The sequence below is a fragment of the Triticum urartu genome, chromosome 5 (assembly GCF_003073215.2).
Source record: "Triticum urartu cultivar G1812 chromosome 5, Tu2.1, whole genome shotgun sequence".
Classification (NCBI taxonomy): Eukaryota; Viridiplantae; Streptophyta; class Magnoliopsida; order Poales; family Poaceae; genus Triticum; species Triticum urartu.
In genome coordinates this window covers 79,061,550-79,079,146 of record NC_053026.1, presented here as the reverse complement: position 1 = coordinate 79,079,146, position 17,597 = coordinate 79,061,550, and the positions used below count along the sequence as shown (strand labels likewise).

General features: G+C 42.5%; 1 protein-coding gene and 1 long non-coding RNA gene across 2 annotated transcripts; both read left to right on the top strand.

The window, feature by feature from the left end:
* The first annotated feature begins 608 nt into the window (after positions 1-608).
* Positions 609-3,018, top strand: LOC125506803 (nucleolin 2-like). Its single transcript, XM_048671510.1, has 9 exons — positions 609-623; positions 1,069-1,158; positions 1,609-1,691; positions 1,950-2,031; positions 2,144-2,218; positions 2,304-2,384; positions 2,520-2,603; positions 2,682-2,741; positions 2,839-3,018. Exons 1-9 carry the CDS (start codon positions 609-611, stop codon positions 2,947-2,949), a joined length of 681 nt encoding a protein of 226 aa, XP_048527467.1. The 3' UTR covers positions 2,950-3,018.
* Positions 3,019-5,076: 2,058 nt separating this feature from the next.
* LOC125507982 lies at positions 5,077-10,597 on the top strand. The gene is made up of 6 exons (XR_007283164.1): positions 5,077-5,402; positions 5,485-5,665; positions 5,756-6,047; positions 6,827-7,968; positions 8,075-8,141; positions 8,213-10,597. It is a non-coding gene; the product is annotated as an uncharacterized LOC125507982 (long non-coding RNA).
* Positions 10,598-17,597: the final 7,000 nt, after the last annotated feature.

Sequence of the window (17,597 nt, the reverse complement as noted above, 5' to 3'; positions counted from 1 at the left end):
TGTCAATGCTGCTAACTTTATAGCTTTTTGAAATTACTTCGGTCTTGCATGTATTAGCTTTCTGTTTGTGCCCCTATCTAAGTCTTTTTCTTGTGTGCAAGCGCTCCATTCTGTGTGTGTCACTGCGTGTGGCTTGATGGTGAATATGTGTGGCTTTACTCTCTGTGTGTGTGTGGCTTGACTCTGTGTGGCTTGATGGTGAATTTGTGTGTGGCTTGACTGTGTGTGTGACTCTGTGAATATTGCATTTGCTTGATGGTGTGCCTTGTATGCTTTGTTGAATGATTGGTTATATAACTTGTGTTTTATATTGTTGTGGCATGATTGATTGCTGTTTGTCGAATGCGAACTCGTATCTTGATGAATAATCATGTATGCTAACTTGGTATTGGTAGTTCCTGATCACCTATTACTTGTTTAGTGTAGACTGACTATTCTTTTTTCTGAACTTTTTTGTGATTATGTCTTGACATTGCACTGCTCGATCCATATCGACGTCCCACGCTGTCTGATGAGGATAAAGATGTAAGGAACTCCTCCCAAGAATATCTCTTGCTCTTTGTATTAACTTGACGACTAGGCTTTACATATTAAAAAAAATCGTGAAAATGGAGCTCCTTGCTGTAACCCATTATATGACTTTATGAGCATGCACCACTTTCAGGTTATGAGAAAAATAGGGTGCCCCAACCAAGATTGACTTCCTCTCTCTTTCTTATACAAGGCATGCAGAAGATGTGTGACAAGTAAGTAACTCATTATGTCAGATATTTAGAGTGTACTACTTCATAGTGCCATCTTTCCCAACAGATTGAATTTTTTTATATTGATATTGGGTTGACTAGTATCACATGTTTGTTTACATTTCATACTTCGGAAAAATGTTCCTAATGTTATAGAATATTTTGTCCTGCAATAGGCATGGGAGTTCCTCTCAAAGTTAGGTGATCTTAGCCAAACTCTGATTTTGCCAAAATTGAGAATGTGGAGGTAATTTCAAGATATTCCTTCAACATTCCTGAGCAACTTGAATTTGTTTACCACCTATTGACTCCTTATTCCTTGCAGGGCTTGAACCATTTTGATGAGATCCTGGAAGAAGCAGATGGTATAATTCTGTCAAGAGGAAACTTTGGAATTGATCTTCCACCTGAAAAGGTTGGTTATCTCAACCTTCGCAATGCATTATCTCTTAACGTGTCGTCCTAGTAGTGAAAAAATTAGAGAGAATCACCCCAATGCATTGTTTCTTAAGGGTTGTATCTAAATAATGTTGCATTGTGGAGAAAATTAAAGAGTAGGAAAATAGGGAGTGCAAGAAAACGAGCTAAGAGCCGTATCTATATAAACATACAGCTCCACTCTCGTGCTTTCTTAATTATTACAGTGCCACATCAGCATTTTGACTATGCCATCTTTCTAAGAGAAGCATTGTGAGTGCCCTTGGCAGTTGAAGGCATTTTGCTTGATTAACATGTATTTTCCCCATTTGCATGAAGCTTAGTGGTGATTTTATGTGCTTTACTTAGATTTGCTCTTTTTTTTAACAAAAATCAAGGGTCTGTATTGAGCACTACTTTGTTCGTTCTTTAGATGTTCTTATTTCAGAAGTCTGCTCTGCACAAGTGCAACATGGCTGGAAAGCCTGCTGTTGTTACTCATGTTGTGGACAGTATGACGGACAACCTAAGGCATGCTCGCGTGGAGGCAACTGATGTGGCAAATGCGGTGTTGGACAGTTAGTTTTTGCCTCTTGCAAATATCTTATACTTTGGTGATCTTGTAAGTTTTTGCCTCTTGCAGAATCCAATGAAAGTTCTGATTCCGTTATTCATTTACCTACCAATTTTGAAGTGGAAGCTTCATCATTTAATAGCATTTTTAATTATCTTTTTGCCTGATTTCACCATGTTTCACTTCGTTTTCATAAGCCAGCTACCGAAGTGAAGAATTCTGCGGGTTGCTACTGCACAAAAGAAAAACCAGGAATTGGACGGCTCTGACAGCGATTCTGATTATTCATCAGATGAGGTCAGAATCATAAGCAATGCATGTCTATGTGAGATAATTACAAAAGCATAAAACATATTTCTTGCACATACCATTCCCCTGATCTTGTCGTTTAATTCTATGGAGTTTGCAGGATAAGGCCACTAAAAAACCAGTAGCCAAGAAAGTGGTAGAATCCAGTGAAAGTTCTGATTCTGACTCTGAGGAGGTATCAGTCTAATAGTTATATGAAAACTAAGGCTTCATTATTCTGTCTTTATAATGTGATACTAACATTTTCAATATATTTCTAGGATACCACTGCTAAACCAGTTAAGAAGAATAAAGAATCTAGTGATAGCTCAGATTCTGACTCAGATTCAGATTCTGAAGAAGTAAGTTCTCTGTTGTACTTGTTTACTCTTGGTAACTTCTCTTGTGTGATATTTGTATTTCTTATAAACATTGTTTTGTTTCTAGCAATTCTTTTGTCTATGCCATCTTTCTAATGCAGTTCCTTCTATGTCCAGGATACCAGTGCTAAAACAGTTTCTGTAAAGAAAGAAGAATCTAGTGGTAGCTCAGATAATGACTCGGATTCCGATTCTGATGAAGTAAGAGTTCTGTTACTTGCTTACTCCTGGTCACTTTTTTGTTGTGCAATGTTTAAAATTCCTTCCAATGTTTTGCAGCCAGCAAAATCTACTATTCCTGCTAAGAGGCTTCTGACAACAGAGAAAAAGAGTGAACATGTACACATTATTTTTAAAATTTTATTTTCTTGAAAGCATTGTCTTCTATGATATTTGTTGTACATTAATTGATCTTGTTGTAATTCAATATTTGCAGTCCAAGGATGATTCTGATGATAGTTCTGATGAGAGTGATGAAGAGCCTGCACTAAAGAAGCCTAAGGAATTTTTGGTGTTTGCTTTTTCGTCTGAAGATTTTGGTCTCTAAGGTTGCCAAGAAAGAAAGCAGTGGTGATGATGACAATTCTGAAGAGAGCTCCAGCAGTGATGATGAAAATGATCAATCGGTGTCAATGTGAAAGTCCAAGCAGAACGAAGTATGGTTTGAGTATATTTATGCTGTTGTAATTTTTCCACTTATGTTTGATGGTAATCAGCCTCTAACTAGCTTCCTAATTTCAGGAACGAAGATCTGAATCACCCTCACCCCTCTAGAGAAATCAGTTTACTCATTCAAGTTCTGGAAATTCCTTATAGCTTTCTGAGTTTACTTCGGTCTTGCATGTGTTAGCTTTCTATTTGTGCCCCTTTCTTTGTCTATTTCTTGTGTGCAAGCGCTCCATTCTGTGTGTGTGACTGTCTGTGGCTTGACTCTGTGTGTCTGGCTTGACTCTTTGTGTGTGTGTGTGTGGCTTGACTGTATCTGTGTGACTGTGTGGCTTGATTGTTTGTGTGCTTGACTATCTCTATGTGTGTTTGTGTGACTCTGTGTGAATATTGCATTTGCTTGATGGTGTGGTTTGTATGCTTTGTTGAATGATTGGTTGTGTATAACTAGTGTTTTATATTGTTGGGGCCTAACACTGCCTTTGCTGGTCCCAAGCCCGGATGTGAAAATGTGGAGGGAGCTGCAGTTACCTCCTTTGTATTGTTTGCATTATGAGTATCGATAGAAATTACACAGTCTAGGTTACTGTCCTAATCGAATAGTGAATCACATAATTTGTTTGCATGTGATTCCTTTCTGAAGTTGTATGAGGTCAATTTTTTCTTATACGATACCAAAGGGAAGCGACTGTGTGTGGCTTGACTCTGTGTGTGTGTGTGTGGCTTGACTCTGTGTGTGTGACTGTGTGTGGCTTGATTGTTTGTGTGCTTGACTCTCTATGTGTGTTTGTGTGACTCTGTGTGAATATTGCATTTGCTTGATGGTGTGCTTTGTATGCTTTGTTGAATGATTGGTTGTGTATAACTTGTTTTATATTGTTGGGGCCTAACACTGCCTTTGCCGGTCCCAAGCCCGGATGTGAAAATGTGGAGGGAGCTGCAGTTACCTCCTTTGTATTGTTTGCGTTACACGTGTCGATAGAAATTACGCAGTCTAGGTTACTGTTCTAATTGATAGTGAATCTTCACACAATTTGTTTGCATGTGATTCCTTTCTGAAGTTGTACGAGGTTAGTGTTTTTCTTATACGATACCACAGGGAAGCGAGTAACTAAGAATCTAGGCCTATAAGGGTTTGATTTTTCTCCCTTTCTGATTTTTTTACGGTGCCTTGTCAGCATGACGTGTATGGTGCTTTGGTTTTACTTTTGTGCGTGATTTTTTTAGGTGGAGAGGTATGCACGTACGACACGTTTTGGATTTGTTTTGGAGTCCACCGCTTTGACCGTCTTCTGACGCTTTCACTGTTTCCATCATAGGTGACGTGTGCTTTCTGATTTTGACTGTTTCTCCTTGTTTGCCATGTATCATGTTTGTATATCAGTTTGTTTGGGCCGATTTTTCTGGGCTCTTCTTGTGGTACGGGTGTGTTCCTTTTTTTTCTTCTGCTGTCTATAAAGTCCTTCTGGCGTTAGATCTTCTGGTCGATCTGTTCCAAGTAACTCTGAATATAATCCTGATGCTACTTCTGGCGGTGGATCTTCTGGTCGATCTGTTCGAAAAGTCACTCAATATGTTCCTGGTATGTCTTTTGACCGCCCTGATTCAGTTTTAACCAATAATAAATAATCCAATAGCATGTTACACAATTGATACCATTCGACTTGTATACAGAAGTACTTCTTTGTTACTGTAGTTATGATTGTGAACTTGTAACCATCAGCAAAATATTATGCAAGAAATATAGATTCGACGTTTAAACTTGGACAGCCAATCTTTGTCCTACTTTTGATACCTTAAGCTCACAGCATCTCTGGAATCGCCAAAATTTCCTCATGTGGACATTTTTTTGTCTATATGTTGAGCAACCACATTGTCTGCTGTGCCCCATGATAAGCTACTTTGTTGGACCCTACTAGAGAAATAAGTGCCCATTGTACTTGTATGCATGAGTGCATTTTCTTGGCATGGGTTCTTGATGTGCACCCTTCTCCAAATTGCCTTGGTTATATGCAATGCCGGTAATCCATAATATGACTCTTTCCATTTCAGGACCTAGGGAGCTCACTGGTGCTGTTGATTTAATAAGTCAGTACAAATTGCAGCCGCACCATGATTTCTTTTGCAAGAGGCCTTTGCCCTTTCAATCTCAGATACACATTACCTTCACAATGTTGTGGGGGACACTGAAATTCGGAAAGGAGAAGGAATGAAGCTAGATCAACTCGTTTAGAATACTTAAGGGATAGGCATGCTTATATTCAGCCCTTTGATATGGAAACACTGGGGCAAGCATTTCAGCTTCGAGAAACTGCTCCAGTAGATTTACCCTCTGTAAGATCATTTTTTCCATCCCACTTGCTTTATGCTGTTATTCCATTTTCCTATCACACTTAACAATTAAACCAATTGACAGGCAGAAAAAGGCATTACCGGGCAAACCGAAAAGTGAGTCTAAGGACAGAGAGAAAAAACATAAAAAGCACAAAGACAAAGATAAAGACAGGGAGCATAAGAAGCACAAACATTGACATAAGGATCGGTCTAAAGACAAAGACAAGGACAAGGATAAGAAAAAGGATAAGCATCATGAGAAGGTTGCTGTATTTTCTTTATGTTTAAAACTAAAGTATCTCCAAGTCTTACTCATCACTTAGCCATACTTTACATGTCCGCAAATTGTTCAGAAGAGGAAGCATGAGGGGACAGAGGACTCGGCAGACGTGCATAAGCACAAAAAAAGCAAGGTGATATACAACTATTATTTGCTTCTTGGTACAACAAATTTCCTTGCAGCACATTTTGTTGGTCTGTTAACATGACTTATCTATGACAACATAAGAGTTCCAAAACCGATGAGATGGGTAATGGACTTAGTTAGCTACAGTTTTCTTCTTACTTCTACTGTCAATCAGTGTCATATTCTGTTAGAAGGAGGCTCTAAAGGTTTCCGTCACCAGACCCGCTGCAGATCAATTGGTACGTGCTTCTTGAACTTCTATTTGCTGTTGGGTAGATGCATAAATGCTTTTCTTAATTCTGTCTCTCGGTGAAACATGAATTGAAATGTTTCAGATTTAAGCTGCATAGTGAGCTTGTGTTTTTAGGTCAACTTAAGAGTTTTATTTTATTGTTTGGAGCCTAAATGATGAATATTTTAACATTTGGCGAATTATTTATTAGACATTCAAGTGAATAAGATCTGCCTTTTGCCTGACTTTGCCAATATTAGTCTGATTTGATTTTGTCTGCATCTGTACAATATGTGATGTTAGGCACGGTTGCCCGGACATTACTTTATGTACACCATCAGTTTTGGACCTGGGCCAGTTTCATTTTGTCAGTCTCACTTGACTTGAGAAGTATAGTTAGATATTTCCTTTGATTGGCATCTCTAGTGGTATTAATATATCAGTCATGATGGGCCTGCTGACTTTCTTTACTATATACTATATGGCATGATCTGGTTAGGTCTGACTTACATCATATCAATTCATAATGTAGTCACTAGTCGTTTACTGTTTTCAGTTTACGTTGCACTTTGACCATAAGATATGGTGATTAATTGGAGCATAATGACTTAAAAAAAACCACTCACAGTTTACTCAATGATGTTTCTTTTGAAATCATCGTATGCCATTTGCAACTCTTTAATGATCTGCACCCTCTATAACCTTCACAATTATTGCTTGATTTATTTTTTCTATTGTGTGTGCTTTTGCGTTGTGTTCATATTATTGTATGTTTTATGTGGCTAGTTTTGGATCCTACTGAAGCGCGCCGGCGTCGGCATGATATTCGACATGGGAAGCGTCCTATTTATTAACCACGTTCCATTGGCTGGAGTCAAGGAAATTCTCAAGCATAAAACGGCATCTTCTTACTCGGCGTGCTTTTAAAGGAGAATTTGGTATTTAATTTATGGATCTGTATAGCTACCTGATCCCGGTATATGAAATTGAGCCTCTTGAGAAATTACTGATGTGATGCTGCAGACAAAATTGTCCAATACTTGTGGTATGAAGGGGACACACGTTACGTCTTCCCAAATTGTATAAGGCCTGCTGATTTAGAACCACCTCCACATTACTTGTTTATAAGTGGTGCCAAGGTATAAATAATTTGCAGGACATATGGGACACTAGCGATGGGCTTCTTCTTATGGTCTAATTATTAGTGTAGTGCATATTACACTATTAATCTGCCCTATTGTGATTCACTTGCATGCAAAAATCTGCTCCTAATGATTTATTTCAGTACGAATAGTACCATGTCCAAGTTAATGGGTTTAAAGCTAAGTACTAGTATTGTGGCAGACTTTAAATGCATAGTAATATTTGGACAACTTTTGTAAATCAAAGTGAACTAATTTAATCATGATAGAAAGGTTGGGCTGTTAGACTGAGTGGAGGTTAGTGCCTGGTGGCTTTGAGAAACTAAATAATTTACCTACTACCATCTATTTTTTTAATGTTTATATAGTAATTTATGAAGAACAGTGATTTCATAATGGTGAGAGAAATGGCATGGCTATGTGTCAATTTTTTTCCAGATTTGTCACTGAAGCAACCTGGATATCATTTACTTGAGACTTGAGTGCTTGTCATACTGTATTATTGTACTGCAAATCTCCTAGTTCCTGTAATCATTTTTATCGAGCAGTGTCTTTTTTCATCTGTACACATGTTCACTTCTTTCGGATCTGATGGAAACATAGGATGTTAGTTACTGAAAAGTTAATCCTTTTTGTTCCTGTGCATATTCGACTTGGATATTAACATGGCCCTCATTTCAATTCGATGTACTGGACTTGAATCATTTGCAGGTTGAAGTCGAAGCGGCATGGATGGCAGCAATCAACAAGGAAATTAAACGTGTGTTGATAGAAGTTCTTCTGAAGGTTTGTCATTGCATGGACTTATTTAGCTAGGTTTAGTAGAACATGTACTTCTGTTCTAAGTTCAGCAAGACTGCCATTTCTTACTTTTGTACTTTTGTCATTCCAGGTTACGGATGATCTTTTTAATGAGATCGCAACCAAAGTTATGAATGAAGATGATTCATCAGCTGAACGTGAGTGAATTATACTAAAACTTAATTTAAATATGTAAATTACATTGCTGATTATCGACTCTGTGTTGCAGCAAATGAGACCACTGGTGTCTCTAGCTCAAAGGAGCTTGGTCTGGGAGAATCAAAAGTGAAGACCACAGCTAAAGTTGTAGTCCTTGCTAAGCCAAACAATGTTAGCTCTACTGGTCGTTCTGATGGTACTGGGCTAAGTTCTCCTAAAGGTGTTCTTATTGGTCTTGCTAGTTATGATTCAGATGACAAGGATGATGAGGGTGATGGTGATGGTAAGGGTTTAATTCCAAATTTATCATCTGAAATTAAAAGTTGGTGCAGCTCATCCTAAAGAAAGTAAGTCCTTGAAAAACACAAAGCAGACATTGTTTCCCAGAATTTATTTTCTAAAGGAGGAAGAGCCTTAACTTTCTGAGTTTACTTCGGTCTTACATGTTTTAGCTTTCTATTTTTGCTCCTATATCTATGTCTGTTTCTTTCCATTTCTTGTGTGCATGTGCTCCATTGTGTTTGTGACTGTCTATGTGATGTGCCCCTATCTATGTCTGTTTATTGTGTGCAAGTGCTACATTGTGTGTGTGATGTGCCCCTATCTATGTCTATTTCTTGTGTGCAATGCTACATTGTGTGTGTGTGTGACTCTGTGTGTGATGTGCCCCTATCTACGTCTGTTTCTTTGTCTGTTTCTTGTGTGCAAGCGCTTGATTGTGTGTGTGCTTGTGTGACTGTGTGTGCTTGTGTGACTGTGTGTATTGAATTTCCTTGATGGTGTGGCATGTATGCTTTGCTGAATGATTGGTGTTGTATAACTTGTGGTTTGTATTGTTGTGGTTTAACACTGCCTTTGCCGGTCCCAAGCCCGAATGCGAAAATGTGGAGGGAGCTGCAATTACCTCCTTTGTATTATTTTCCTTAGAAGTGTGGATAGAAATTACTATCCTAATCGAATAGCGAATCTTCACATAATGTCGTAGCATGTGATTCAAGCTTTGAAATGCTATGAAAAATCTAGCAAGTATAATTGTTTTTAGAATGTGTCCCATCTCCTAAATTACTCGCGCTGGTTTCTTAAATCTTGCTAGCACCGATGTTCTATTTTTATACACTTTTTCTAAAAATCAGTCATCTGTTTTTTATTTGGCTTTTGGTTGAATTTTGTGGCTATCTGATCTTGCATGAATCTCAGCGTCACAGGTGTTCCTCATTTGTCCATCACTCACGAGTGCGTGTTGTGTTTACTTGTTATTGAGATTTTTATTTGGGTTGTGGGTCGACCTCTTCTTGTTTGGATGTGGGGGTCTTCTTTGCAGTTATGTGTCATTTCTAGAGGGGTTGACCTACCGAGAGAGAGAGTGTGTGTGTGTGAGAGAGAGAGGAGGGCGAGGTGGTCTTCTTTCCAATGATGTGTCATTTCTCTTTCTTCTGGCCAAAGCGAACGACGTGGTGGCCTGGTTGGGCAGCGAAGGAAGCAAACCGCCGATTATTTTTTGTCTCATACACGAAGTGGACAGCGCGAGACAAATAGTAACACCAATGCTTACGTGGACACACACAGCAAGCGCCCTTCTAGCGATGCTTATTGTGTTTGATGGATTGTATCGGACATCTAATCAGTGTTCTTCCATGTTCGCACCTCCCTGCATTGCCGCCGCCGCTTCCCTCTCTCACTGCCAGCGTCACCGCATCTTCCGGGCGACGTTCTCCGCCTTGCATGATGGAGCCGAGGAAGGGGCAGCAAGATACGCATGTATCATTTCTATTAAGGATAACAAGATGAGGGCTATTCTTACATTAGTAGATCTTGTCTACATCATATCACCGTTCTTATTGCATTACTTCGTTTCTTCATGAACTTAATACACTAGTTATTTGATCATTGCCTTATATATCGTCATGATTATTTGATCTTCTATCAATTGCCTAACAGTAATTTGTTTACCCACCGTGTGATATTTTCTTGAGAAAAGCCACTAGTGAAATCTATGGTCCCCGGGTCTATTTTTCCATCATATACTTTCAGATCTACATCATTATTTGCCTTTTTCTTTATTTGCATCTTTTATTTCAAATCTATATTATCAAAAACCAAAAAATACCTCGCTGAATTTTATTTGTCGTTATTCTATTTGCATCTACCAATCTATCTATTTACCAATCTTTAACCCAAGAAGGATTGACAACCCCTCTTATGCATCGGGTTGCAAGTATTTGTTCTTTGTGTGCAGATACCATTTATATAGCTTGGCTTGGTCCTCCTACTGGATTGATACCTTGGTTTCATAACTGAGGGAAATACTTACCGTAGATGTGTTGCATCATTCCTTCCTCATTGGGGAAATACCGACGCAGTTTCTAGCGACATCAAGCACTGGGTTAATAGGTTAGTCCCAAAAATGATATAAAATAATGTATAAATGCATATAAAGCATCCAAGATTGATAATATAATAGCATGGAATAATAAAAAATTATAGATATGTCGGAGACGTATCAACATGCACTGTAGCACATGATTTTTGGAAGCATGCGGTTAAACAATTTTCAAACAAATCTTTACCTTATATCCCTATATATATTAGTTTTAATATTAAAGGGAGGTTTGTTTCTTAGTTCTCCAATACAGGCTACAAATCTTCATGGTCTACTTTCTTTTCTTCAATTCATGATGCCATACCACTAGTTTTCTCATCTTTTATTAAGCCTCTGTCCTCAATGATAGCCTCAAATCCAAGGGAAGGGGAAGGACGTGGCACTTGGCTTTATGGACCTGCAGATCATCATCATCGGCACAAGCAACATCATTGTGGTCGTTTGTGGGATAGCACCTCGCGGACCTCGATGCCTGCCTCTTGTCCCAAGGACAACCTCTTGGTGACAACAGGCTGATAGCATACCCGCGATGGTCGATCAGGGCTAGCGTAGCAGCAATGTGGACTGAGCCAGGAGATCACCAAGGTCAACCTCCATCCATTGGAGCCAAGGGGCTAGGTTGGGGGTAGCCTGTGAATCGGCATTCGCGTCCATGGTTGGACATAGCTTCGTCATTCCCAACGCCGAGCGCAGGGACACCTTCTGCCATGGATCAAGCAACCCGGACATGTTGTCGAGTTGGACGCCCCTATCGTGACTATGTTGTTGGGCTAAGTCTCTCTACATGAAGGTGTGTTGGTAGCACAACATCAACCCATAAGTTCAACATGCGTGAAGTTGATCTTTTTTGTATACAATAGTTGTGAGTGCTTCATAGTGAAGTGAAGGAAGAAAAAAAACTAGCCACTCCACCAGCGCTTGTAACACCCACGATGCGGCTATATCTCCCACGTGTCGGGGCACGACTTAGAGGCATAGCCGCATGGTAGGTTTATCGCAAGAGGGGTAATCTTCACACAATCCCATGTACTGAATAAGAAGGGGATAAATAGTTGTCTTACAATCGCCACTTCACACAAATACAAGTTAAACATACATCATCCAGAATACAATCAACGTCCGACTACGGAACCAAAATAAAGAAGACAACCCCAAATGCTAGATCCCCGATCGTCCCAACTGGGCTCCACTACTGATCAACAGGAAACGAAAAAAAACAACGAACATGATCTTCATCGAGCTCCCACTTGAGCTTGGTTGCGTCATCTGCACTAGTATCATCGGCACCTGCAACTGTTTGGAAGTATTTGTGAGCCACGAGGACTCAACAATCTCACACCCACGAGATTAAGACTATTTAAGCTTATGGGTAGGAAAGGGGTGGTGAGGTGGAGCTGCAGCATGCACTAAGCATATATGGTGGCTAACATACGCAAATAAGAGCGAGAATAGAAGCAACGCACGGTCGAGAAGCTAGAAGTGATCAAGAAGTGATCCTGAAACTACTTACGCGCAAGCATAACTCCAAAACCGTGTTCACTTCCCGGACTCCGCCGAAAGAGACCATCACGGCTACACACGCAGTTGATGCATTTTAATTAAGTTAAGTGTCAAGTTCTCTACAACCGGACATTAACAAATTCCCATCTGCCCATAACCGTGGGCACGACTTTCGAAAGTTCAAAACCCTGCAGGGGTGTCCCAACTTAGCCCATCACAAGCTCTCACGGTAAACAAAGGATATTCCTTCTCCCAGGAAGACCCGATCAGACTCGGAATCCCAGTTACAAGACATCTCGACAATGGTAAAACAAGACCAGCAAAGCCGCTCGATGTGCCGACAAATCCCGATAGGAGTCGCACGTATCTCGTTCTCAGGGCACACCGAATGAGACATCCTATGAGTAAAACCAAACCTCAAGTTGCCCCGAGGTGCCCCCGCAGTCTACTCGGTTCGGACCAACACTCAGAGGAGCACTGGCCTGGGGGGGTTAAAATAAAGATGACCCTCGGGCTTCAGAAACCCAAGGGGAAAAGGCTAGGCGAGGCAAATGTAAAACCAAGGTTGGGCCTTGCTGGAGGAGTTTTATTCAAAGCGAACTGTCAAGGATTCCCATAACACCCAACCGTGTAAGGAACGCAAAATCAAGGAACGTAACACCAGTATGACGGAAACTAGGGCGGCAAGAGTGGAACAAAACACCAGGCATACGGCCGAGCCTTCCACCCTTTACCAAGTGTATAGGTGCATTAATTAAAATAAGAGATATTGTGATATCCCAACATATCCATGTTCCAATATGGATCAAACTTCAGCTTCACCTGCAACTAGCAACGCTATAAGAGGGGCTGGGTAAAGCGGTAACATAGCCAAACAACGGTTTGCTAGGAAAGGTGTGTTAGAGGCTTGACATGGCAATATCAGAGGCATGATATAGCAAGTGGTAGGTAACGCGACATAGCAATAGAGCGAACAACTAGCAAGAAAAGATAGAAGTGGTTTCGAGGGTATGGTCATCTTGCAAGGAAGACGAACGAGTCCATGAAGAAGACAAGCGGACGTAGTCGAACGGATCCGAAATGAAACCGAAGCTAACGAGAGAAGCAACCCGGAAAGAAGCAAGCAACATAGTAAACAACCATCACATAAACATGCCATGATGCGCAACCAAGTATGATGCATGTCTGGTTCACATGAGGCATGGCATGGCGAAGTGCAACAAACAATACTACAAATTAAGTGGAGCTCAACATACAACGAGTTGCATATTGACGAAACACCACATCAATTATTTAGTTCTCTCTCATTTTAGGTAGTCAACAATATTAAATGTTGGTTAGCATGGCAAGAGGTGAAGCATAACAAAACTACCTATCTACGTAAGTTTAAATGAGGCCGGAACAACAAGCAACAAGTCCGGAAAAATCCCCATATGCTTATTATGAATTTGGTGCTTGTCGGTGTCAAAACCGGCGGATCTCGGGTAGGGGGTCCCGAACTGTGCGTCTAGGCCGGATGGTAACAGGAGACAAGGGACAAGAAGTTTTACCCAGGTTCGGGCCCTCTCGATGGAGGTAAAACCCTACGTCCTGCTTGATTAATATTGATGGTATGGGTAGTACAAGAGTAGATCTACCACGAGATCGAGGAGGCTAAACCCTAGAAGCTAGCCTATGGTATGATTGTTGATGTGTATGTCGTCCTACGGACTAAAACCCTCCGGTTTATATAGACACCGGATAGGGTTAGGGTTACATAGAGTCGGTTACAATGGTAGGAGATCTTCATATCCGTATCGCCAAGCTTGCCTTCCACGCCAAGGAAAGTCCCCCCCCGGACGCGGGACGGAGTCTTCAATCTTGTATCTTCGTAGTCCATGAGTCCGGCCGAAGGTATAGTTCGGGACCCCCTACCCGAGATCCGCCGGTTTTGACACCGACAATGGTGCTTTCACTGAGAGTTCCTCTGTGTCGTCGCCATTAGGAAGGATTCCTCGCCCCGTCTTTAAAGACGACACCGTTGCTAAGGGAGCTTTGGCTGTCGGCCAAACCCTCCGGTTAGGTGGCTTTCTTATGACCGCCTGTTCGGCTTCTGCGCCGACGATGACCTCTCGAGCCATCGAAAACAATCTTCATGTCAACTCGGAACTCGTTGAGCAGTTAGATCCAATAGAGCTTTCCTCCATAAACGAGCTCTTGGATCGCTTCACCGCCCTGGGAGTCGCTACGGATTACGACTAGATTGGGTCTAAAACCGATCTGAGAGAGATTAACTCTCCCTAAGTCACCCATCACGTTGCCGTGGTAGAGGGACAGTGCGGCGACCCTTCATCTATCTTAAGGACTCGCTACGTCCGGATTCCCGATCCCTCCAAGCCGGATACCCGCGGAGGGGAGGATATCACTCAAGACCTGAACTTAGAGTCAGACGACGGGCTGGATTCATTAGACAACATCCAGGAATCCAAATTGTCGAGTTCAGAAATTCCTTGGCCTCTGAGCCTTAGATGGGGTGAGGCTTCGGATTTAATTCCACCCACCCACCCCAACATATGTGATCTGTCCAAAATCAGGCAAGACCCCGACGAAACAGTACATCATTACTGGGCCAGATTCCTCTTAGTTAAGAACAGGCTAAGGGACTGCCGTGAGGAAGATGCAATCTCAATCTTCTGCGAAAATTGCATGGACAAGGGAATACTCAACGCCATAAGTCGCCGTGATATTACACGCTTCGCTGACTTGGCGTCCATCGTACGAAAGTACTGTGCGATGGAAAGCGCCTGGAAAACCGAAATAAAATTTTGGGACAATCCGGCCCTAAATACAAACCCAGTCCGAAATAAAAGGGTGCATCATCACCAATCACCCGGGTCAAGCACTAAAAAGCAAAAACCCTCTACAGGGCATGGAACCGTACTGGAAGGATGGCTTAATGGACCCTGTAAAATTCACAGTACAGAGGACGCCACACCAACTTACAGCCTCAAAGCATGTTGGATACTCCGGCAGGTGGCCAAAATTGGGAAAAATCTCCTAATTCCGGAGGCCACAGAAAGCCACCCCAGAGACACCAATACGGTATTAACAGTCTTCGAGACATTTGCATCAAATAATATGTGAAAAAGGACACTCCGCAGCCTTGCCGAAGTCTACCAAGTAGCAACAATAAAACCATGGAATGATACGACTATTACCTTTAACGCCAGTGATGAACCTAAATTCCGAACAGCCCGAGCACCAGCCGCATTGGTCCTCAGTCCAATAGTGGATGGCTTTCGTCTTACCAAGGTACTCATGGACGGCGGCAGCGGATTGAACCTCATTTACGAGGAGACTCTTCAAAAAATGTAAATAGACTGGAACCGCATTGAGCGCAGCAGCACAACCTTTCGAGGAATAATCCCCAGTCGGGAAGCGCGCTGTACAAGAAAAATCACACTAGATGTGGTGTTCGGCACGCCAGATAATTACAGGTCCGAAGAGGTCACATTCCAGGTGGCTCCGTTCAGCAGCGGTTATCACGCTCTGCTAGGGCGGGAAGCATTTACAATCTTCCAAGCAATACCCCATTATGGGTACATGAAGCTCAAGCTGCTCGGGCCTAACGGGATCATCACTCTCGCTAGTGATCCGGACATAGCACTCCGCGCCGAAAACAAGACAGCCGCACTGGCCCTTAAGGCACTATCCGAAGCCCTAGCGGCTGAGGAGCTGACTGTGCTGCGCTCTACGGTGAACAAGGACGATGTGGTACTCGACAAAAGATCCAAGTCCACCTCCTTTAAACCGGCGGATGAAATAGTCAAATTCCAAGTCCATCCAACGGACCCCGATAAAACAGCTTCCATCGGGGCACAGTTAAACCCTGATGTCGATGCCGCATTGCGAGAGTTCCTACGAGAGAACTGGGACATTTTCGCCTGGCACCCTTCAGACATGCCAGGAATCCCACGCAGCTTGGCCGAGCACAGCTTAAATATCCAAGCAGGATTCAAACCTGTCAAACAGGCTCTTCGGCGTTTTTCCGAACCTAAGAGATAGGCCATGGGAGAGGAGCTAGCAAAGATATTGGAGGCCGGATTCATCAGAGATATAAAGCATCCGGACTGGCTAGCAAACCTGGTGATGGTACCAAAGAAGGACAAATCCTAGCGCCCGTGTGTTGATTTTAAAGACCTTAGCAAGGCTTGCACAAAGGATCCCTTCCCCCTCCCCCACATCGACAAAATTATCGACGCTACTGCAGGACACGATTCGTTGTGTTTCCTCGACGCATATTCTGGCTACCATCAAATCAAGATGGCAGAACCAGACCAAGCCGCAACGGCATTTATCACACCATACGGGCCATTCTGCTTCAACACAATGCTCTTCGGGCTCAAAAACGCCAGCGCAACATATCAGCGCATGATTCAGACATGTCTGGCAAGCCAGATCGGCAAAACAGTGGAGGCATATGTAGATGATGTGGTCGTCAAAACAAGACATGTTGAATCTCTAGTAGACGATTTGAGGCTCACATTTGATAACCTCCAAACATACGACATCAAGCTCAACCCGGAAAAATGCGTTTTCGGCGTTCTAGCCGGAAAGCTCTTGGGCTTCATTGTATCCGGTAGAGGAATTGAAGTAAATCCAGCCAAGATCCGAGCTCTGTCGCAACTGGATATCCCAAAGGACCTCAAACAAATACAAAAGTTAACCGGATGCGTGGCGGCTCTAAGCCGCTTTATCTCCCGCTTGGGGGAAAAGTCCCTACCCCTTTACTGCCTCCTTCGGCGCACCGAACACTTCAAATGGACGGATGCAGCCACGGTCGGACTCGACGAAATAAAAGCCATACTGGCAACAAACCCAGTCCTGGCCGCGCGAAACATTGGCGAACCAATGCTATTATACATTGCAGCAACACATCAGGTTGTAAGCGCAGTGCTCGTCGTCGAACGAGAAGCGGACGGACACAAATTCCCTCTTCAAAAGCCGGTCTATTATGTGTCCACCGTCCTGACTCCCTGCAAATCACGGTACCCGCATTATCAAAAGATTGCGTGCGCGGTATTCATGGCGTCCCGGAAGCTACGACACTACTTTCAAGAGTGTTCAATAACAGTAGCCTCGGAAGTACCACTTAACGATATTATAAACAACCGTGACGCAACGGGCCGGATTGCAAAATGGGCCATTGAGCTCCTCCCGTTCGACATAACTTACAAGCCATGATGAGCCATCAAGTCGCAAGTCTTGGCCGACTTCGTCGCAGAATGGACGGAGGCCGAACTGGGGGCTCCAATTGGATCATGCATTTCGACGGCTCCAAGATGTTGGCCGGACTGGGGGCTGGCGTCATTTTGACGTCCCCCACAGGAGACACAGTTCAATACGTACTACAGATTATGTACACGGACTCCAACAATGCAGCCGAATATGAGGCCCTTTTACATGGTCTCCGCATGGCAGTATCCATGGGCATCCAACGCCTAGAGGTGCGTGGGGACTCGAACCTCGCAATATCCCAAATAAATGGAGACTTCGATGTCAAGGATCCAAAAATGGCAGCTTACCGCAACGCCAT